Genomic DNA, 24,095 nt, shown 5'->3' on the forward strand with positions numbered 1-24,095 from the left:
AAGGACTATGTGGTGCCCATTATACTGTATGCAGGACTATGTGGGGCCCATTATTCTGTATGGAGGACTATGTGGGGCCCATTATACTGTATGGAGGACTATGTGAGCCCATTATACTGTATGGAGTACTATGTGGGGCCATTATTCTGTATGGAGGACTATGTGGGGCCCATTATACTGTATGGAGTACTATGTGGGGCCATTATTCTGTATGAAGGACTACATGGGGGCCCATTATACTGTATGGAGGACTATGTGGGGCCCATTATACAGTATGGAGGACTATGTGTGGCCCATTATTCTGTATGGAGGACTATGTGGGGCCATTATTCTGTATGAAGGACTATGTGGTGCCCATTATACTGTATGGAGGACTATGTGGGCCCCATTATTCTGTATGGAGGACTATGCTGGGCCCATTATACCAGCTGTTAATACATATCAAGGTTGGTTCGCGACTTTGTCCAAGTTTTTAATTAATTTTTGCCCTCTCTGTATTTGAGTTTAACATCCCTGCCATACAGTAAGGTTTCTGGAGGATTTTTTTTTTCAGTTTGGCTCATTTTTGAGACTTTTTAAAGGATTTCCAACTTTCAGAGCTAAAAAGTCACAAAATTGGTTAAAGAAAAAAAAAAGAGCGATTTTGATTGTGCGACAAATTTATGAGTTTGAAGAATTTGGCGCAAAAAAATTATCAGCGAATATCAAAAGACAAAAAAAAAAGAATTACTTCAATATATCATAAACGATGAATGGGGTCCTGTGTCTTTAATCTCAACTAAAAAATTGGATTGCAGCCGAATAGAAGACAATTTAGGACACTTCAGTCTCTATTGAAATGGATGGGTCTTGTACTGGTGCATTTTATTTCCGCTTTTTTTTTATCCAAAAACTGTTCCAAAACCAGAACTAACTGGACGACTGAATATAGGCTTACATGCAGTTGCTGTATGAGCAATGATCAGTCAAGAAATGATGTTTAGGTGGGACCCTACTGTAAATGTAGAAGTTCAGCAGAAGGTAAAGTGGAGGATTGTAGGACACCAGCAGATGTTATCTGTGCTCAGTGCATAAGTGTGAACACAGATTAATACTGATAAGTCTCTTCCCTTACTTCACCATATGTACTGTAGATACCAATGGGTCTCTGCTACTTGTTGCAGGGCGTGGAGGAGCAAACTTTGATAAGGAAGTCATATGCCAACCACAAAAAAAGTTGTTTCTTCTATTAAGATGAAGGTTACCACAAAACTTTGGAGCTGATAATATTAACTACTTTAGTGCTGGAACATCCGGTTACTTTGACAGATTAGGTTTAAAAATCGTTCAACTACGCCCACGTATGGAGATCCTCGTTGGCCATGGCTGTCTTTCCTGAACATATCGTCAAAAGAAATATTCTCTAATATTATGATATTATTAGAATTGGTTCCCGTAGAGGTTAGGGCGAATCTGACCATTGATCCGCTGGGCTGCAGAACTTGAGGGCAATGTTTGATGAATATATTAGTCATTAATGAAGGCTGTAATCCATAATGGATGTGCAGAGACGTGGCATGGGGGAGATGGGGAGGGTCACTGGGTGCAAAAAAGTTGACGGGGGTGCAAAATTTGGAATGAATACCGTTTTCCTGCATTACCAGGAGCGGCTTTTATGTTTTTACACTTTTTCTAACCCTAACTAGGGTAATGGCTAGGGTTGGGCGTAGGGCTAAGGTTAAGGTTAGGGCAATAAAATTGGTACATGAAAAAAAGTGATAAAAAATATAACAACGTATAACTTTTAATTAACATTAAGCAAAAAGCAGAGTAAAACAAAGACGTCAAAATACGAACTACAATTATATAAATATTTTTCTCAAAATACTATAAAGGTGCTTGGGAGATAAGGGGGTCAATGATGGACTGGTGGGGGCTGCCTACACGCTGTCAATCGGGAGAAGGGGAGAGCAGCTGCTGCAAAAGGTTGTCTGCTGAACTGAGCGGAGGAGGAGGAGTGCCAGGAGTCAAGATGAGGTTTTGAACAGCGCCCCCTTTGGTCATGGGCATATCTGGTATAGAAGCTCAGGTATATCTCTTGGAATGGGAATGAGCTGCAATGTCAGACCTGGCCTACAGACAAGAGTGGCGCTGTTTCTGATAAAAAGCGGCTTTGTTTTTCTTAAGTAAGAGATGTCCTTAAATGTCATTAGTTCACCAAGTAGCAATGCAAGCACAGTATAGCAAAATTGAAAGCAGCCTAACCTTTGCAGATACAGCCTCGCAAATTCTGTTTACCATGAAAATAACCACAAGACAGCGGTCAGTGTTTAGCAGTGACATAAACCGGAGCCCTGTACATAAACAGCTACAGGGTGTGGATAGGTGGGCGAGTGAATATCGATGTAAAAGAACAGTACAGAACAATAAATATTTCAAGCAACATCTCTCCTAAGAGTTGATCACACCAGAAATTCTACCTAACTAGAAAATAGAGGGTCACTTAAAGGAGATCTGTCACTTGCCATAAATAAGTATATTTTTTTACCTGGTGTAAATGCCGCTGTTCTCCTGAATCCGGTGATGTTTTTCTTTTGTTCCTGCTCCTCTCCGTTTCTGAGATATGGCCTCCTCTTCTCTGTAAAAAAATCTAGTCTTATTAGCCAAGTGGTCGTCTTCTTGGAAACCACACCCAGTTGGATAAAAAGACTAAATTTGCATACAAAGAAGCAGAGGCCGTATCTCAGGAACGGAGAGGCGCAGGAACAAGAGAAAAACATTGCCGGATTCAGGAGAACTGCAGCGTTAATACCAGGTAAAGAAAACATATCTACATATTGATGACAGACTGCAGGTCCTATTTAAGGGGTAACTCTCAGAAAATCATATTGCATGGCTGCCAATATTTACAACTGTCCCAAATAAAATGTTGGGAAAATAGTGACTGTCCCAGGCTGTAAAAGGGGTTAGGTTTATGTAAACTTTGCCAGGAATTGGATGTTTTGTGTGGGTCGAGGGCATTCCCGGGATGATGCAGGGATGGGACTTAAATATCAATATGTTCCCAACAGTAAGTATGGTATTGGTGAAGTCCATGAGCTTGGAACACCAGTGATTTCTAGAACAAGTGGTTATAATATTCCACCGCAGAGCTTCTCAAACTGGCAGGGCCTGCCACTGACAAAGGGGCCACATTCAGCCTTGAAGGCAATGCTGCTGAGAAGAGGAGGTAGGAGGAGATGATATCAGCAGATGTGAACAGAGGAAGGCACTGTAGCTCAAACTGCATGTGCAGCCACAGGAACATCAGTGATGTTCCTGTTGCTTACTGGGTTTAATGCGCCTATATTGTATGCATGTGCAGCCAGTAGGACCTGCTCCCAGTGCTGTGGTATCATCCCTCGTTGAACGGGCCATAGATTACTGCCATGAAGTTAGCGGCAGAGAGTCTGGATCAATACAGAAAGTTACCCTCCTTTGAAGCCCCCACATTTATTATGCTGGGAGGGATGGGGAAGATTTACAGAAAATAATAATTTTTCTGATGAGACATTTGCCAATTTGTGTACACTTGGGACCATTCTACATAGTGAATATGCAATGTGCACAATGTACATTCGTGGCCACAGAAAGATGAAGGTCCTTGAAAGGGAGTAACGTAGAGGCCATGAAGATTTCCTTCAAAGTAACTGATGCATCCGTGCAGATGCACGGTAGGGCAGGAGATGTAGCTTACAGTCGCCAATCTGGTGGTAACTCCTGCTGTTAAGGATGCAATGCACCCTCATAACAATGCCAACCCCAGTGCTTACCGCAATGTCCCCATTTGGAGGAATCGTGCAACAGAGGAAGCCACAGTTGTGGCCATACGTCCCTTCAACAGTAGCCGTTGTGTCTCCTTTAACAAGCACTACATGCCCAGTCAGCACAAGACTTTCCCATTAATGCTCTTGCCCTTTCTGCTGAAAGACGGAAGTTACAAATACCATACTGGACATTTATAACTTTCTGTTCCTGTCTTCCCAGATGAAGCAACAGTCTGTGAAGGACAATAAAGTCCTACTTATTTTGAAGCATTTGGGAGGCCATGCTGCACCATAAAACATGTACAGTGTATATAAGACTTGGTTCACACTGCATTTCAGCCACACGTTCAAGACTCTGGTTCTGCCTGCAAACCCGTAAAACGGGTTTCGAACATGCTCCCATTAAAGCCGTGGACTTCTTATTGAACGGAGTCCAAAACATGCACTTTTGTTCCAACATATCCACCTCTGAAGTAAAAAAAAGTAGTGTTTGATAATTGAGGTCAATGGCTCCATTTGGGTCATATCAGAATCCTGTTTTTCTCGTGTTCACACGGAAGCCCTGGTGGAGCCACAAATGTGTGGCCAAAGCACAATGTGTAAGTAGCCTAACATGTATGACCGCTTTGTAGCACAGCAGTGGTAGGGCAGTGTGCCGCACTAATAGTCTAAAATAAGACCTTGGTTCTAGATTATTTAGGACGAGATAAATTCCAGCCTCTTTACAAAATACATTTTTGAACATCTTTTCAAGTCAACAAAAAGTCTTAATTAAACAGTAAAGACAAAGACAGTGATGTCACAGTACAGGGACCATAAACACTGTAAAGTCATAGGAAAAGGTGACTGCACACAGCAATGTCACAGCATAGGAATAATCAACACTGCAATGTTATAATACAGAAGTAGTTGTTATTTCATAATATGAAGATAATTGACAGTGATAACAAATACATATGTCAGAGAGATAATAAACACAATGATGTCACAATACAGAGATAATACAAACAGTGATGTCACAGTACAGAGATAATAAACACAGTGATGTCACAGTACAGGGATAATACACACAGTGATGTCGCAGTACAGGGATAATAAACACAGTGATGTCACAGTACAGGGATAATAAACACAATGATGTCACAGTACAGGGATAATACACACAGTGATGTCACAGTACAGGGATAATACACACAGTGATGTCACAGTACAGGAATAATACACACAGTGATGTCACAGTACAGGGATAATAAACACAGTGATGTCACAGTACAGGGATAATACACACAGTGATGTCACAGTACAGAGATAATACACACAGTGATGTCACAGTACAGAGATAATAAACACAGTAATGTCACAGTACAGGGATAATTCACACAATGATGTCACAGTACAGGGATAATACACACAGTGATGTCACAGTACAGAGATAATATACACAGTGATGTCACAGTACAGAGATAATACACACATTGATGTCACAGTACAGGGATAATACACACAGTGATGTCATAGTACAGGGATAATACACACAGTGATGTCACAGTACAGGGATAATACACACAGTGATGTCATAGTACAGGGATAATACACACAATGACGTCACAGTACAGGGACCATAAACACTGTAAAGTCATAGGAAAAGGTGACTGCACACAGCAATGTCACAGCATAGGAATAATCAACATTGCAATGTTATAATACAGAAGTAGTTGTTATTTCATAATATGAAGATAATTGACAGTGATAATAAATACATATGTCAGAGAGATAATAAACACAATGATGTCACAATACAGAGATAATACACACAGTGATGTCACAGTACAGAGATAATAAACACAGTGATGTCACAGTACAGGGATAATACACACAGTGATGTCGCAGTACAGGGATAATAAACACAGTGATGTCACAGTACAGGGATAATAAACACAATGATGTCACAGTACAGGGATAATACACACAGTGATGTCACAGTACAGGGATAATACACACAGTGATGTCACAGTACAGGGATAATACACACAGTGATGTCACAGTACAGAGATAATACACACAGTGATGTCACAGTACAGGGATAATACACACAGTGATGTCACAGTACAGAGATAATAAACACAGTAATGTCACAGTACAGGGATTATTCACACAATGATGTCAGAGTACAGGGATAATACACACAGTGATGTCACAGTACAGAGATAATATACACAGTGATGTCACAGTACAGAGATAATACACACATTGATGTCACAGTACAGGGATAATACACACAGTGATGTCATAGTACAGGGATAATACACACAGTGATGTCACAGTACAGGGATAATATACACAGTGATGTCATAGTATGATGATACTATACACAGTGATATTACAGTACAGAGATAATAAACATGGCAATGTCTCAGTATAGAGATAATGGACACTCCAGTCTCTGCACCTCCTTTGCACACTCTTGCCACAACCTATTTGGGTAGTATTAAAGGGGTTCTCCAAGAAATGTAATTAAATAAATAAATAAATAATACACATTGAAATATTAAACATTTTACTAAATACCTTTATTTAGAAAAAATGTCTGCTTTATCTGCTGAACTCTGTCAGAATTTTAAAGATGGCAACTGCCATCAATCACCACCCATCCTAGATTTCAGGAGGACATGCAGTAGGACGGGCTGCTTGATGAACATCTTCTTGAGAAAGAGGTCTTGTCAGAGCAGCATCCGGTCAGGCATCCTGAACACATTCCTCTGTTCAGTCTACCTGACAGGACACTATGTGGAGGCGACTAAAGGAGAAGATAAATACTTTTGTTTAACTGAGAATGAGATTGAACATTTATCTCAGTCAGTCTGACAGTCTCAGTGCGTCTGTTTCATGCTGCACGTCCTACTGCGTGCCTTCTGAAATCTAGGATGGGCGGCATATAGGTGGCAATTGCCATCTTTGAAACCCTGACAGAGTGCACTAGATAAAGCAGACCTTTTTTCTGGTCAGCACTAATTGGTCAGTGTAAGACTGCTGAGGGACACACCCCTAACTGGTAACACCCAATTGGCAATTTATTTATGCATTCCTAAAGGAAATAACAGAGGAATGGCACAACATAGAGTTATAATATTATAGGTAATGCAAATATTTACTAAAGCAGACATATTTCGGCGAGCTGACAGGTCCCTTTAACACCTACTATTCAGGATATACAAGTCAGCAGACAAAGACAATATTTTTTTTTTTATATTTTCATAGACAAGTTTGGTGAAAATTGCCTAAATTTATATCCGGATTCTGAGAGTAAAAAGTTTGAATACAAAACAAGAATGCCAAGATTGTCTCCATCACTTACCAGTCTCCTCCTTGACAATTTTCACCGCAGCCAACTCTCCGCTCACCTTGTTCCTAGCCTACACAAGAAATAAAATACAATTGATTCAGTCATGAAGGTGAAGTGTTAATGAAACTTCAATGGCCCATCTAGAACATCTGAATCCAAACTTCTCTGCACAGGGTCAACACTACATGTCTACAACTCATGGGTCCAAGTCAATTTTTTAATACATCAAATTTGTTTCTTCTATGACCTCCTTTTCCATTAGAAAATATGACATCCGGAACCATGTGATAATAAAGAGTTCAGCAATATATCAGGAGAATGTGTGCTTTTCCAGTTACCCTCTAATTGTATGTGATTGATATTGATCACGATTGGTTAACTGATCAATGTCGATTTCCTTGGGATGTGGAAGAAGTTGAGAACTGTGTAGGAGCTCGGAGAACATCAACTCCATACCCCATCCCATTACTACGCTCCTTCTGGCCCTATCACCGTGTTGCCAAGATGATCATGCCAAGTTACATTTTTAGGGCTCTATGTCTTGTGTTGGTGGTCTACCGGAGGAGGTTGGGTGTGTGATTGCGTGCAGAGCTTTGGCATGGTTAAGGGTGTAGCTTAACAAAACAGAATGCTTAAGTTGGCCCTCTTTTTCATTCAGTAAGAGTTGGGCAGCAAAACTATGGGGGCACAGTGGCACAGTTATTTTTTTAGGCCATTAAGTTGGCTCTTTAACTGGCTGTAGAATGTAGATAATGAGTTATGTGAGTTATGGTTGAAAGAAATGTTTACGACGGTCTGGGCCAGTTGAAGAAGATGAAGAAAGAAAACAACTCAAATCAGGCAATATGTCACCACTGAGTCACTGGATATAATTGTCACGCAATGATATATTCTATGGTATACTCATTCTTGCTGAAATTGATTTTCGCTTCATAAAATTTTCCAGAAATTAATAGTACAAGAGAACGCAAGAATCTTTGCAGTATATCTTATCCTAGAGATCTACCTCTCCGGACCCGATATCTCCTCCCTACTAACCAAAATCCCACAATGTCTGTCCGCTATTTCATCTTTCTTCTCTGCTAGATTTCTAAAACGTAGTGTGACATGCAGAAGTAGTGCTGTTGCTTCAAAAGCATCCAGCAACTGTTACACAAGCACAGGAGACAGGAAGTGTTGTGCTTCCGAAGCATCCAGCAACTAGAGGGGTTAACAAAGTCACAGGAGACAGGGAGTGTTTTAGCAGAGCCCCAGGGGGATTGTGGGGAACTTGTTATTGTAGTCTGGCTGAAGCTGAAGAGAAAGGTGGTGTGTTATCTGAATCTGACAGAAGGCAACTGAACAGGATTTAGATCAGGAGAGAAACTAAACACAGGTCAGATAAACTCCCTGAACTAACAGTACAGAGTATTATCAGGCAGGAAGATAAGGACTGGAAGCAAATGTGTCACAGAGATCATCTCCCTCCTCAAACCCTCCCCCCTCCATCTCCATGCAGTACTATTCATGCAGTACAACTCCATGTGTACTATTGTGTCCTTGTGGTTGTGTATGCATAGAAGTGTGCAGCTAAGAGATCTAATCTATGTTGAATTATGCTACTGAAGAGACTGTAATACTGTGCCTTGTGAAGAAACTACTGTATTGTTACTGGAGCCGGTTGCTCAAGAAACTCAAACTGTACTGTAATAAAGATTGTTGCTGTAATATCCCTGAATTGCACTGGACGTGCTTCAGATTAAATTCCACTGTTAAACTGTTGAAAAAGACTCTTGTCAGATGTGTCTGCTCAGCAATTGAATCTATCGTGTGCCTGAGAGAAGCTGCAGCCTATGGTCGCCCTGAGTAACTGTTCCCCCAGGATTCCAAAGAATTCATGAAACCAGTCTCGCCCTATCTGAACCTAGCGGCGTGCGTGTAACATTAGCATGGATAAAACTGAATTCATCATCTTTCCACCATCTCATTCATCCCCCCACCTGACCTATCTATCAATGTCAATGGCTGTTCACTCTCCCCAGTCCCACTCACTGACTCGGGGTAACCCTGGACTCTGATCTCTCCTTCAAACCACATATCCAAGCCCTTTCCACTTCCTGCCGACTTCAACTCAAAAGTATCTCCCAGATCCGCACATTCCTCAACCATGAATCTGCAAAACCACTAGTGCACGCCCTCATCATCTTCCCCCTCGACTACTGCAACCTCCTGCTTTGTGGCCTCCCTTCCAACACTCTTGCACCCCTCCAATCTATCCTAAACTCTGCTGCCCGACTAATCCACCTGTCCCCCCACCTCTCTTCTCTGTCAATCCCTTCACTGGCTCCCCATGGCCAAGAGACTCCAGTTCAAAACTCTAACCATGGCATACAAAGCCATCCACAACCTGTCTCCTCCATATATCTGTGACCTAGTCTCCTGACTTAGTTCTCCTCCTATATCTCTGACCGCTCCTTCTCTGTGTGTTTCGCCGGCTCCTCCTCCTCTCTCCTTCCCCTTACTGTAGGGGTTCCTCAAGGATCAGTCCTAGGCCCCCTTCTTTTCTCCTTATACACCGCTCCCATTGGACAAACAATCAGTAGATTCGGTTTTCAGTACCATCTCTATGCTGATGACACCCAATTATACACCTCTGCTCCGGACATCACCCCTGCATTATTACAAAAGACCAGTGATTGTCTTTCTGCTGTGTCTAACATTATGTCCTCCCTCTACCTAAAACTGAATCTGTCAAAAACTGAACTACTCGTATTTCCTCCCTCCACTAACCTACCTGTGCCCGCTACAAGCCTACGGTCTTGGGGTCATTTTTGACTCAGATCTTTCCTTCACTCCTCACATCAAATCACTCGCTCGTTCATGTCATCTACACCTCAAAAACATCTCAAGAATCAGGACTTTTCTCACCTTTGACTCGGCAAAAACTCTTACTGTAGCTCTTATTCATTCTCGATTCGACTATTGCAACTCTCTACTTATCGGTCTCCCTCTTACTAAACTCTCCCCTCTCCAATCCGTCCTTAACGCAGCAGCCAGGATCATATTCCTCGCCAACCGCTACACCGATGCCTCTTCCCTGTGCCAGTCATTGCATTGGTTACCCATCCAATATAGAGTTCAATTTAAACGTATCACGTTTACCCACAAAGCGCTTCATGCTTCAGTACCCCCCTACATCTCCTCCCTTGTCTCAGTCTACCATCCTCCCCGTGCCCTCCATTCTGCCAATGACTTAAAACTAAAATCCTCCATAATCCGAACTTCCCACTCCTGTGTCTCCAAAATTTCTCACATGCTGCGCCAATTCTTTGGTATGCACTACCCAGGACAGTTCGATTAATTCCCAATACCCACAGTTTCAAGCGGACCCTAAAAACCCATTTCTTTAGACTGGCCTATCGCCTCAAAACACTAACTGTCCCAGTTTTGGCCTATATTAAAATCTTCTTGAATTTCATGTTCATACCATCCATGCACTTAATAGCCTTGGTCAGGACTGTACACATACTGGCTGGAGACCAGTACATGTATTATTATTTATCCTATTTAGTATATCAAGGCTGCATTATACAATATATGTACATTCTACCTTTTGTGTCTCCCCCATTTCCTCATAGACTGTAAGCTTGCGAGCAGGGCCCTCACTCCTTTTGATACGAAATATGCTTATTCTGAATTGTCTGTATAAGTCCCCCCTAGAATTTGTAAAGTGCTGCGGAATATGTTGGCGCTATAAAAATAAAAAAATATTATTATTATTATTATACATATCTGCACGCAAGATCCTCACAAGGTCTCCTGCTCTACTCCCCTCTTATCTCCTCTTCCACCAATCGCATACAAGATTTCTCCCGTGCATCCCCCTTACTCTGGATCTCTCTACCCCAACATATTAGGCTCTCACTTACCGTGGAAACCTTCAAAAGGAGCCTGAAGACCCACCTCTCCCGACAAGCCTACAACCTGCAGTAACCACCGAACCACCATACCGCTGCACGACCAGCTCTACCCTCACCTACTGTATCCTCACCCATCCCTTGTGGATTGTGAGCCCTCGCGGGCAGGGTCCTCGCTCCTCCTGTACCAGTCACCGTCACATTTTGTTCAAGGTTATTGTAATTGTTCTTGTATTATACCCCTTTTTCACATGTAAAGCGCCATGGAATAAATGGCGCTATAACAATAAATAATAATAATAATGTTCTTCTTTCTCCACTTTTGCCCCTATTATTTTTTGCCCATTACATTGGCTCTGTAACTACCTGCAGATGAGGAGTTATGGCTGAAAGAAATATTTATGACGGTGTGGGCTGGATGGAGAAGATAAAGAAAGAGAACAACTCAAATCAGAAAATATGTCACCACTGAGTTACTGGGTATAGTTGCAGTGCAATTACATATTCTATGGCATAATCATTGGTGCTAAATTTAATTTGACTTTCATTTCAACAAACTTTGCAAAAATGAATAGTGCAAGAGAACACAAGAAGATTTGTAAGATATTTTATCCAAGAAATATTCTTCTTTCTCCACTTATGACCCACTTTTGTTCTCCTTCCTCTCAGGTCCTAAACTAATCATCCACTCTGAAAAACTGCTCAAATCTGTCTTGGTCAAACGACAATGGACTGCTAGCTCACTGAAGTATCAGGTTACTGCAGCTATTAAAACTTATGGAGGGGGAGATACGAAGCAGGTAGTAGCACTGAAACAGGCAGAAAAAAACAAAGATCCCTGCTGCAGGTTCTAGCAAGTAATTTATCTTTATCCAGAGCTGGATTCACAGCTACACTGTTCAGTATGGTGTTCACTACGTTGCCATTTCTGAACATGTCCTGCATAGAGACAAGAGAGCAGAAATCCCTCATGTCTGTGTGTGCTACATCATAGTAGCTAGGCTCCATTTATTAGCTCAGACAGAACTGAAACAAAGACATAGAGCCTGCAGAGGGGAATAAATAGTGAAAAATGCAGGATACAAGTCATTTATTGGCCAGAACTAATGTTATTCCTCATTTACAAGCCTACAAGCACCACTAGAAGGTGTTTACTCTCTCTGTTATTTCAAAGCTTGTAATCAGGGGTAAACTTTGACATTTTAGGTTTGGCCTCCTTTTCTTGGACAGAATTAACCTAGATGATAATGCAATTCACTTCAATGAAGCTGAGCTGCAACACCAGCGCTCTATTCGGATGGAGCCGTGCACAGCCCTGTTCTCGAGGTTCCAGGTGTCAGACTCACACAGATGAGATGAACAAATCATCTGTAAAAAAAACAAGATGCTGAGTCAGACATAATGGGACAAAAGAAGCAAAAACCACCTAGATGTATATAAAATTACACCCACAAACTACGCCGATCAGCCAGGACTTCAAAACCACCTGCTAATGTTGTGTAGCCAAAACAGGTCGGACTCATTGAGGTCTGGACTGGACCGGATCTCAGGAGGTTCCTGTGATATCAGCACTGAGACATTGTCATCAGATCCGATTAATCTTGTGCGTGGCTCGGTCGTGATTACATTAAAAAATTCCCATAAAAAAAAAACATAGAATGCAAGCCGAAGATAACTGTTTTTTGTTGAGTTTTTAGTGTTTTGCACCTTTTCTTGTTTGCGCCATATTCATCTTTCTATTTCCTCTTCATTCTTCTTTTAATATGCGCCTTTCTTTAAGTCTATATCCTATGTGTTCGCTTGTTTTTTTCTTTAGCTTGTTAGTGGGGGCGAAGATTAGGATTTCCAGATGTTTTCAGCTGATTCAACACTTGTGACTTTTTAAAAAATTGCAAAATTTGTTGCAAGTGTACTCTTGTCCCTCCACCAAGTTATTTTGCATACACCAGATATTTTGTCATAATTTTTGTGCCATTTTGCAAATCAGGTGACTTTTGGCGCTCAACAAATGCAAAAAAAAGGTTAAAGGCAAAAATTAAATCCATTTTTAACTTTGTGTAAAATTCATGCAAGTTTGAAAAATTTGGCACAAATGAATAGCACTTGACAAAAAAAAGAAAAAAGTGAATGCAAATGATAAATCGGAGCCATAAACTCCAAGAACTGATTGATATATTGCTGTCTGATATACCGCACCCCTGACAGGCGCCGTAGTCACCAGATAATCAACGTTATTCACGTTTCCAATGTGGTTGGGGTTCTGCAACGACTGAGCCAAAATGCTCAAAAACACGGAAGCAGAACGTTCCCGTTTCCCTAATTTCATATTAAAGGGTATGTCATTATACAGTATACAAAAAGTTGGGTAACTTTGTAAACCATTAGCTTTATTTATCTAGTATTGAGCAGGGCTGCCAACATCCTTTTTAAAAAAAATGTCTTCACAACTGAGCCAAAAATCACAGAAAGTCGTAATTTTTTATGGAAACGTTTGCCGCCCCTTTCTATAGACCACTCCCCTAAATAGTCTCTACCTAATGTCCTTAAATCACAAGTGAAGCACCATCCCTCTGTGACGCCTCAATTCTCGAAGGAGCCCTTTTAATTTTGAGTTTACCCTGGGTGTTGGGGGACTCGGTGTCGGTCCCTCTGACGAAGAGATGGGATGTAGCTGTGGCCCGGACCCGACCCGTGCTCAGGGCCGTCACATGAAAGGAAGATGCTGTGGGCTCATCCGGGTTTGAGTGGCTAATTTAACGACTACGCCACCTGTGGTGCCTGGTGAAGGGTCACCAGCGCCGCTACAGTCCGCCGAGGCCCGGTGTCGTGGCAGCCAAGGTTCTCACTGCTCCCCACAGGCGGAGCAAGGCCTCGGGGCAGGCAGGCAGGATGGAGGGGGAGTAGTAGTGCGGGGAGTACGGGCACCGCGTCGTGTGGTATGGCGCGTAATGAACAGTCCGGAGGCCATAGGGGTGAACTTCCAAGGCTTTACTCACTCAGAGATGACAGCGGGAAGGCGACTCCCTGCTCCCCACGGAGTCCTGCGGCCACCAGGGACGGGGGTCCGACTACCTCCGAGAAAGTCCAGTGTTCGGTAGCGACTCTACACCAGAGTGTTCCTGCACTACAGACTTCACCCTTTCCCGTCTGTGCGTGTGTAGATAGGCCAGGTCTCCCTCTGAGCTCCTCTCAGGACTAGGGCACGGGTGCCAATTCCTCTCCATCCTATGCCCGGTGGGATCCTCAGGGCCTAACCGGGCTTTCCCGTCCAGGACATGAAGTACCAGGTCGGGTGTCGGGGGCCGGTACCCCTCTTGCAGCCGGAATCCCTCTGAATAGATCAGGTAGGCGAGGACAGGTGGCGTGCTCCGCTCCGTCTGCATCCTCCCCGGGACCCATTTGCTGGGGAGCCACACTCTAAAGCTCCCGGGCCTTCTTGATCCTGGTCCTCGGCCGGGTTGAGACATTCCTTGTCTGCAACCTACCTCTCGTCCCAAGGCCAGGGTACGAGGGCTGTGTCCCTTACCGGCGCAGGCCCACACAGGATCTGCGCTCCCGGAGGGAAGTCACATTACACACAGTATTTTGACAGCACAGTACGACCAACTAATTAACTAGGGAGAATTAGCAGAAGGACCGGAGAAGAACCAAGATCAAAGATGGCATACTATTAAATATGAATTCTAAAGTGCAACTAACTTGTAAGTCCTCCACCCTCACCCACCAATTGGTTCCTACCACTTTGTGTTCCCCAGTCTCCCTGTAACCAGGGGAGCAGCACCTAGTGCATATTAGCTCCCTCTGGTGGAGAAGTGTGGTGTTGGATGCAAGGCTGGGTCACGACTATCACACTGTTCTTACCTCAGAGGAGGAACACTACACTCCATTAGAGAAGTGCAGCATTCCTGTGGCGGTCGAACCCTCAGGGGCGCCACACCTCCAAAATGACTTATGACATAAGTGGAGCACCTTTGCACCCTTTGACTTGGAGTGATCGATGGGTGTCTCAGGACTCGGACCACCACCCATCAAACTTTAATAGTTTATGTTATATATACAGTAGTTGTAATGGGATGATTCCCAGTCATCACTGGTCCTATAAATGTATGATCAGTGGGGGTCCGACCACATTGACACCCACCAATCTTAAGAACAAGGGTCTGGTGCCCCTGTGCGCTCGTATGCCCACTGCTCTACTCAAGAATTGTCCTCTCCTCGAGACCCAAGCTGTGAGTTCCCGCGGCTTCCTGCTGGCTGATTTCTCACTGTTGTGTAGCTAAAAAGTGCTTAACACTGTTATTTAGCTGCAAATTCTCGACATAGAGATTGAGGTTAGTTACAAAATGTTATGCAGTCAGCGACATCCACCCCCATGTGTACAAAACTATAGAAAAGGAAGACCCTCGGTGGGCGGGAGGGTGAACGACATTATTTACAAGTTCCCAAAGACAAATAAAAACCTATTTTCCACCTCACTAATATAAAACTTCACTTTTACTAAAATCAATAACTCCCCCCCAACCCCATTAATATACTGTTGTGACGGTTTTGCAGGACCTCATTGGACGGACCTCGTTGTACAGACCGGCCATGGGTCTTCTGGTTCAAACTCACCCTTAACAGACAAAAACTCAAGTTCCAGCTTATCTCTGGGGAACTTTTCTAACAAAAAAGGATCATCCAAAGCAGGTAACCCCATCAAGATAATGCAGATGATTTTAACTCTCCCGTCACCCAAAACTTTCACTTCCTTTCAGTTATGTATCATTTTGTTTGACATTATGTATTTTATAATACATTTGTTTTTAGGTTCCTTTTTTCTTAAAGTGCATTTCATATACTCGAGCAATGTGAATACTGCTGGTGACAAAGGATTGTGTAATCAGAAACTAATAATTTGTTAAGTTTTATTGTTACATATATTAAAAAAATTCACCTTTTTTAATATCTATATTACAGACAAAGATTGTGACGTTTTCACTTTTCCCACTAAACCTAATAATAGGCTTGTACTTCCTGTTCTTTAGGGAGAAGTCATTTTATCATCACAGGCAGGATTGCAATGACAACTAACATCTATATACAGTAGATAACATAGGATCCACCTTTCACAATAGGTGGTGTCACAGCTCACCTCCTCCTCCTCCTGTACAATGACTGATAACACCTCTATATACATTAGATAACACAGGATCCACCATTCAGAATAGGTGATGTCACAGCTCGCCTCCTCCTGTACAATGACTGATAACACCTCTATATAAAGTAGATAATACATGATCCACCATTCACAATAAGTAATGTCACAGCTCACCTCCTCCTCCTCCTGTACAATGACTGATAACACCTCTATATACAGTAGATAACACAGGATCCACCATTCACAATAAGTGCTGTCACAGCTCACCTCCTCCTCCTGTACAATGACTGATAACACCTCTATATACAGTAGATAACACAGGATCCACCTGTCACAATAGGTGATGTCACAGCTCACCTCCTCCTCCTCCTCCTGTACAATGACTGATAACACCTCTATATACAGTATATAACACAGGATCCACCATTCACAATAAGTAATGTCTCAGCTCACCTCCTCCGCCTCCTGTACAATGACTGATAACACTTCTATATACAGGAAGAGGATGGAGACCGTGGACTTGGAAGGATAAATGGATAAACATTATGGATTATGTCGTTTGGATTTACACTTTCTTAAAAGGACTGCTGCTACTGGATATCTGTGCTTTCATCGTTTTATCTGCCGTCTAGAGGATCATGGACTGTGGCTACAGACTATACTGGCTGGAGATACGAAATCTGTGGGCCAACCAAAAGTTGGGAGACAGTGAGTATGGCCTTATACAAAGCCAGTGGAACTACTGAACCCAGATTGGGAACCTGAGGACTGAGAGAACTGTATTTTTGCCATTTACCTGGAATTGCTTTATTACCATGGCTGTGGTAAAATAAAATATTGTGGCATCGTTAACCTGCCTAGGCGATTACTTACAACCCACAACCTCAGATTCTTACATCACAGCTGACCTTCTCCTCCTCCTGTGCAATGACTGATAACACCTCTATATACAGTAGATAACACAGGATCCACCATTCACAATAGGTGATGTCATAGCTCACCTCCTCCTCCTGTGCAATGACTGATAACACCTCTATATACAGTAGATAACACAGGATCCACCATTCACAATAGGTGATGTCACAGCTCACCTCCTCCTCCTCCAGTACAATGACTGATAACACCTCTATATAGAGTAGATAACACAGGATCCACCATTCACAATAGGTGATGTCACAGCTCACCTCCTCCCCCTCCTGTACAATGACTGATAACACCTCTATATACAGTAGATAACACAGGATCCACCATTCACAATAGGTGATGTCACAGCTCACCTCCTCCTCCTCCTGTACAATGACTGATAACACCTCTATATACAGTAGATAACACAGGATCCAGCATTCACAATAGGTGATGTCACAGCTCACCTCCTCCTCCTCCTATACAATGACTGATAACACCTCTATACACAGTAGATAACACAGGATCCCCAACTCACAATAGGTGATGTCACAGCTCACCTCCTCCTCCTCCTATACAATGACTGATAACACCTCTATACACAGTAGATAACACAGGATCCAGCATTCACAATAGGTGATGTCACAGCTCACCTCTTCCTCCTCCTTGCGAAGTGACCTCTACACAGGTTGCAGGGCATGAGCACAACACTTTCCTATAGATGTCAGTGAACATTTCCAGACTATTGTTTCCTAACATCCATGTGACTGCAGCTCAGAATATAACACAGATTAGGCAAAAATAATTTAGATCAGAATCCTATATACAGACAGACTTTAGTTAGCTCACTTACTGCTCAACCAATATCAACCCTAAATGCCCCATTGGATAAGGCCTATCGGTGCTGTGTTACAGAATCTGCCCCCTCGTGCTCTACTCCTGACCTAGGTCATAACAGCTGGCTCATTGGTAGCCATTCGTGTAACTACCTCTTGTTGCCAAGTTTGACCACAATTGCTCGCAATCATACTACAATACATTCTCCCCATCACACAAGGATCTGCGTATACTGTATATTGAATGTTAGCACCATTGATCAAATGGGTTGTCTGATTTAGGCGATGCCTTTTTGTTAATTGGGTCTCTCAATGACAAGCTGATCACAGATCATCCTCATGCTGAGATCCCCAGTGATCAGCAGATGACGCTGGCAGTAAGTGTTCAGTTTCCCTACAGCACCTCCACAGGAGAATTGATGTATTACACACTCATTAGAGAAATGAATGGTCTCTCTGCACACTTCCGGCCACATTCCTACTAGACTTACATTGAGCGAGGCCGTACACGTCTAGTTGGCACATAACCGCATGTATCCAAACTTGCAGTCACACACCCGATGCTGGCAACAGAGAATCCTCACAGAGCGCAGTGCACAAAATGTGAGGATTCAAAAGTCTGCAGACACATTGAGTCACTGCAGCCTTGTACTCTAAGGCCAGACAATCCCTTTAAGGGTCAGACATTGACCTACAAGGAAGTTGCTTCCAGCAGGTGGCACTAGCAAGATCGTTTTTATTGGGAGTGTGATAAATTTGCTCTTTTGCATTTCCCGTCAACCATTTCCAATAAATCTTCATACACAGCGTTAGGGAGGGAAAGAGCCCAAAAGCTGCAACCTACAATGAATTGGATGAACCATGGAAATAAAAATTGTAAAGATTTGAGAAAATAATCTGGTAGATCTAATCAAATATAAAGTGCAAAACCTACAAAAGACAAAAAATATCTCATACCCTACCATCATTATATATAAATGTAAAGCAAAGTTGCATATTAAATATAGGGTACTTAGTGAACTATTTTTGATCAAAAACAGTATACAAGCCGTCCCACCAGCGACAAGGTGACCCTAAATTGGGACAGTCCTACACTGTCTATATTAAAAACCTTACTGTATATCAAAGTTGAAGTAATGCATATAAAAGGGTAGACAAATAGGACCGGGTCCCAATATCAGACCACCTAAGCCCGTGGTAAGCTACATATATACTAACCAGCTCAACAAGGGGGATGCCACACCCCTAATTTGCACAGAATGCAAACAAGACAAAAAACCAAGCAATGTGAACTGAGGTCAGTTCACATTGCTTGGTTTCAAATATAAAGTGGAAGACCTCCCACCTCTCCATTAGCCATGGGTCTGCTTGTGAATATTTCCAAAAAAATGTGTGCCTTTACAGAATTTATGGACATTTTTGAGAGGGGCAATGGATGTGGCTTAAAATGTATCAAAATTTGGGATTCAAATGTGGAAAGATATGCAAACATCCCCCACTGTCATAGTGAAATGAGATGGTCAATACAACCATTGATAGATGAGTGTGAAGGCCATCAAGAACCATTGATAGATGAGTGTGAAGGCCATCAAGAACCATTGATAGATGAGTGTGAAGGCCATCAAGAACCATTGATAGATGAGTGTGAAGCCCATCAAGAACATTGATAGAGGAGTGTGAAGGCCATCAAGAACCATTGATAGAGGAGTGTGAAGGCCATCAATAACCATTGATAGAGGAGTGTGAAGGCCATCAAGAACATTGATAGAGGAGTGTGAAGGACATCAAGAACATTGATAGAGAAGTGTGAAGGCCATCAAGAACATTGATAGAGGAGTGTGAAGGCCATCAATAACAATTGATAGAGGAGTCTGAAGGAAATCAATAACCATTGATAGAGGAGTGTGAAGGCCATCAAGAACATTGATAGAGGAGTGTGAAGGACATCAAGAACCATTGATAGATGAGTGTGAAGGCCATCAAGATCCCAAGTTTATGACCATAAATACTATTTATTCTGATCTCTGGATCATGGATCTATGGTTAGGCTCTACTAGCGCTGAAAAATCAAAGTTTTTCAACCTTGGCCTTGAAGTTTAATCTTAGATCTTGGTGGATAGTCTGAGACAAGAGTCCTCGAGTTTGGTAACATGGCAAGTATTCTTAGATCTACATGTGTTCATACTGTACATTGAGTCTTTGCATTGAGCAGGCGTAATTCAGTTTTATAACAAGGTGATGCCCTGCAAAATTTTCCACGGAGCCCTAAGGAGACTCCCTCCTACGTTAGGGGTTCCCCTGTCGCAATGTCTCGGTAGATGTGGTGTTTGCTGTTTCATTTGTCATCATCTTACACTGCGGATGACATTTAAATGCTACTTGTATCGTACCAATGATAGAGATATGCTGACGTAGAGATCGCAGTCTAGATTAGTGAAGAGATTCGCACATATTGACAGTAGTTTCCATGGCTGAGCAATGGTCATAGACAGATTTGGAAGTCTGCATTGCTAGGCAGAGAGGTGTAAAGTAAAGGTCCTGGACCTCAAGGCCAAAACTGCAACATAACCCCCATCTAACGTGAATTGGAATCTGAGCCCTTGCATCCTCCTAAACATCAGGACCAGGGTCCAGTGGTGGCCTCTCTACTGTGCAGATGTCCCAGTAGTTCTAACGATATATTCAAGCCATATTTCAAGCAAAAATGTAAAAAAAAAGTTTTCAATTAATCATCACCCACAAGATCTCCCCGACCTACTCTCCTAGATTATTCGCACAGTTCCTCTCCTGGTATACGGTGCTTGGTCAGACTCCATCCCCTTTGTTTCGCAAGCTTTGTACTTTTTCCATTCTCTGCCTTTGTCAATTGAGTCATATAAACTAATCTCAATCAATCAAGAGTTCTGTTTCTTAACCAGGACCTGCTTCTTCTATATTTATTCACATATTCCAATTGCTTCATTTTTTAGAAGATTCTAAATTTCGAGCATCTTCATGGGTATTTGTCATCTTAAACCTGGCAGACAGGTGTGGTTTAGAGGTCAGTGGCACTATCATAGTGTGTTGCATACTCCATATGTGGTCTATGGTAATAAGGCAGTCTTTATCTGGAATCTGGTGGTGGAGTTTGGTTGCACGTTTAGCTTTATGAGCCCTGGTGGTTCTAGTGATGATAATATCTGGTTGTTCTGGACTATTTTTTACAGCACCTGCTATCTTGAAGGAAATATTTTCTAGATGTATTATTTCTACTTTGTCCATGTTGACTTTCCAGCTCAACCTTCACTTAGGTGTGTCACATTATTTAGGAAAAGGTTAACTATTCTTGTGACCATAGAAAAATGAAGCTTTGTTTGTAGGCCTCAGAGTTTGATATAAGTATAAATACTGATTATTATTGGGATTGTCCTATTCGCACGATAGGTGATAACTTACTGATCAGTGGTTTGACTGCTGGGACCTACTGGGCCGACTACTGGGATCTGAACCGATCAGGAGAGAGAATGGAGCAGTGGTCAAGCATGTGTAGTGCCGATCCATTCTAAAGGGCATAAAAAGTGTCGATTGGTGCAGATCCCAACTATCAGACCTTCACCGATCAATAAATTGGCACTTATCACTTGGATAGATGATAAAAGGCATTGTTTGATGAAAACGAGTTAAGGGTCAGTTTCATTTTTGGTCTTCATATTTGCACCCTACCCATAAGTCCAGATCTATTAGCAGCCTTGGTGTACAGTTTGAGGCCTGTATCTTCTCTACTAGTAGCCTATGAGTAGCTCAGTCATTAGTATGTCTTTTAGCACGGACAAAAGCTGAGATATTTTGCAATTACATCAAGGGAAATAACCACATCTTGATTAACGCATTGTTCCTACTCGTATCGCCCATAGTCCGCACCTCTCATAATAACATTTACTGTGTCTGTGGTTAGTTGTTGTCTATGTGTCATGTACAAGAAACAAACAAATACCAGAAATGTCAATAATCAAACCACTTATTATGCACATAGTGTGAAACCACCTCTTCGAGATGACCTTCACAACCAAGGGTTGTCATCCGAAATTACGCATCATTTTTGAAGGACCTGAAAATGCATCACATTGGTCGCAATATTATCCATGGATGTATTTTAAAAAAATACCAAGAAATTGGAGGAACTTCATTACAATGTCCATAATACTGGCTCCAGTAGTGACCACCACAAGTTGCTACTGCTTGGTCTAAAGTTATGGAGAAGATAAACTAGACATCAGATCGAGAGGTAATAATACATTTGCTGGGATTATGGATTTACGTAAAGGTTGTCTGACTTTACTGTGGATTGGAAAATCCATGTAAGCTACGAGGAGGCCAATATATCTACATTAATTCACTACATAGAGAATAAGGGCGCCCAAGTTGTGTTATGGCAGCCAAACAAGTTCCCAGGGCCATAACTACACCATCTACGAAGCCTTAGGAACACTCTCTGGCATCGGGCAGGTTCTGCTGTGACCATCAACTACTAAAAAACTGTCACGGGTGTGTCAGGTGTAATAGACAATCGCTCTGGATCTGGCTGTAGAAGGTCACTGCAATTGACATTGCAGACGCCTTCTTTATCCTTCTTCCTTTAAGACCCAGCAGCGACCTCCCTCCTGCTGCTTATTGACACACCCTTGCATGGGAGTTAAAAACACTCAGTTTGCGCCAGGCAATTGCCAGTGATACTTCTATATACCTTTGTGCATGCTTGGACCACTAGCTGTTGGCTGGCTTCATCTCTGGTGCCCTTGGAGGACAGTTGGCGTTACTCCTCTGGTGTCTGCTCAAGCTAAGTCAATCCCCCTTGTTTGTCCCCCTCCCTATCTAGGGCCAAGCTCTAGGAACATACAGGGTTAAGGGTCCTGCTCGGCGATAGGTGTGGAACCTATATAGGGACGGTAGGGTAGGCAGGGTAATATTAGATCTGCTTCGGGGTCTCCACTCCCCCTTTCCCTAGTGTTTGGGCTTCCTCCCCCTCTTCCCTTCGTGTTGTACTTAGTCTTTCCCAAACCTTGCGTGACATCTATATAAAATAGTTCAGTAACTTTTTACATACATTGAATTATTTATATTATAATGATCCTAAGCTACATTGTGTATCATATACTCTAGAGCTGTATTCAGAATTCTGCAAACTTCAGAGCAGAAATCTCATATAAACCCTTTCTGACTTAGTGTGAGCACAGCGCTTGCTCTGACGATCTGCATTGATGGTGGAAGAGTCAGCCTTACACCGGGTGGTTTGGCATCATCTGGTCTTGGGAAATCTACCATTGTAGATGTTTGGGGTGTGTGACGGCAAGCTTGTTCCAGTATCCGACTACCCCATACACAGGATAGCTCGACCGAGGACTCTAGCAGTGGTTTATGTCCACGCCTAACAAAAAGATCAGGCGATAGAATCCCATCCGCCTGATCCTTATGTCCCCAAACTTATTGTGTTGTTGCAGAACACAAAAAGACAAACAGATAAAAAGGTACTAGAGGTCCCAGAAGGACCAAACGACTGACAGCACAGCCAAAAGGGCGGAGCTGGAATATAAAGGCAGATGGTCACGTGACCGCAAAACACAAGATGGAAAAAACAAACAGGAGGGTTCTAACAGTACCCCCTCTTTTATGAGGCCTATCCGGAAACCTCTTGTGGAAAGCTTTAACAAGCCTAGGAGCAGAGACATCATCTGTCCTTACCCAGGAGTTGTCTTTGGGACCGAAACCCTTCCAGGAGACAAGATACTGTAATCTCCCTCTATGCCATCTAGAATTCAAGATATGAGAAATTTCATATTCGCCGTCTTCCACCACAGGAGGAACTGTGACAGTGGCGTCCCTATCAGATACATCAGCCTTTTTCAACAAGGAAACATGAATCACAGGATTAATCTTCCAGGAAGTAGGGACATCCAACCTAACCGCAGACGGGTTAACAACCTGAAGCACTTTAAATGGACCCACAAACTTAGGACCCAGTTTTTTAGAGGGAATCCTCAACCGCAGGTTCTTTGAGGACAACCAAACCATGTCACCCACAGTAAACAAAACCTCTTTACGTTTCCTGTCAAAATACTTCTTGGACTTCTTGTTAGCCTCTTGAAGGTTGCAACGTACATTAGTCCAAACTCTCTCCAAATCACCGGAAAAATTCTCCTCATCCGGCACCAACGA

General features: G+C 42.6%; 1 protein-coding gene across 1 annotated transcript in view; it reads right to left on the reverse strand.

Annotated features, from left to right (window-relative positions):
• The window catches only part of MAP4K1 (mitogen-activated protein kinase kinase kinase kinase 1), a 61,198-nt gene that overhangs the window by 24,653 nt on the left and 12,450 nt on the right, over positions 1-24,095 (reverse strand). The window contains exon 2 of the mRNA XM_073637978.1: positions 7,141-7,198. Coding sequence (XP_073494079.1) covers positions 7,141-7,198 — 58 coding nt within the window. The remainder of the gene's footprint in view (positions 1-7,140; positions 7,199-24,095) is intronic.

Source organism: Phyllobates terribilis, unplaced genomic scaffold, assembly GCF_046119375.1.
Source record: "Phyllobates terribilis strain yellow unplaced genomic scaffold, ASM4611937v1 Scaffold_7__3_contigs__length_470593459, whole genome shotgun sequence".
Taxonomy (NCBI): domain Eukaryota; kingdom Metazoa; phylum Chordata; class Amphibia; order Anura; family Dendrobatidae; genus Phyllobates; species Phyllobates terribilis.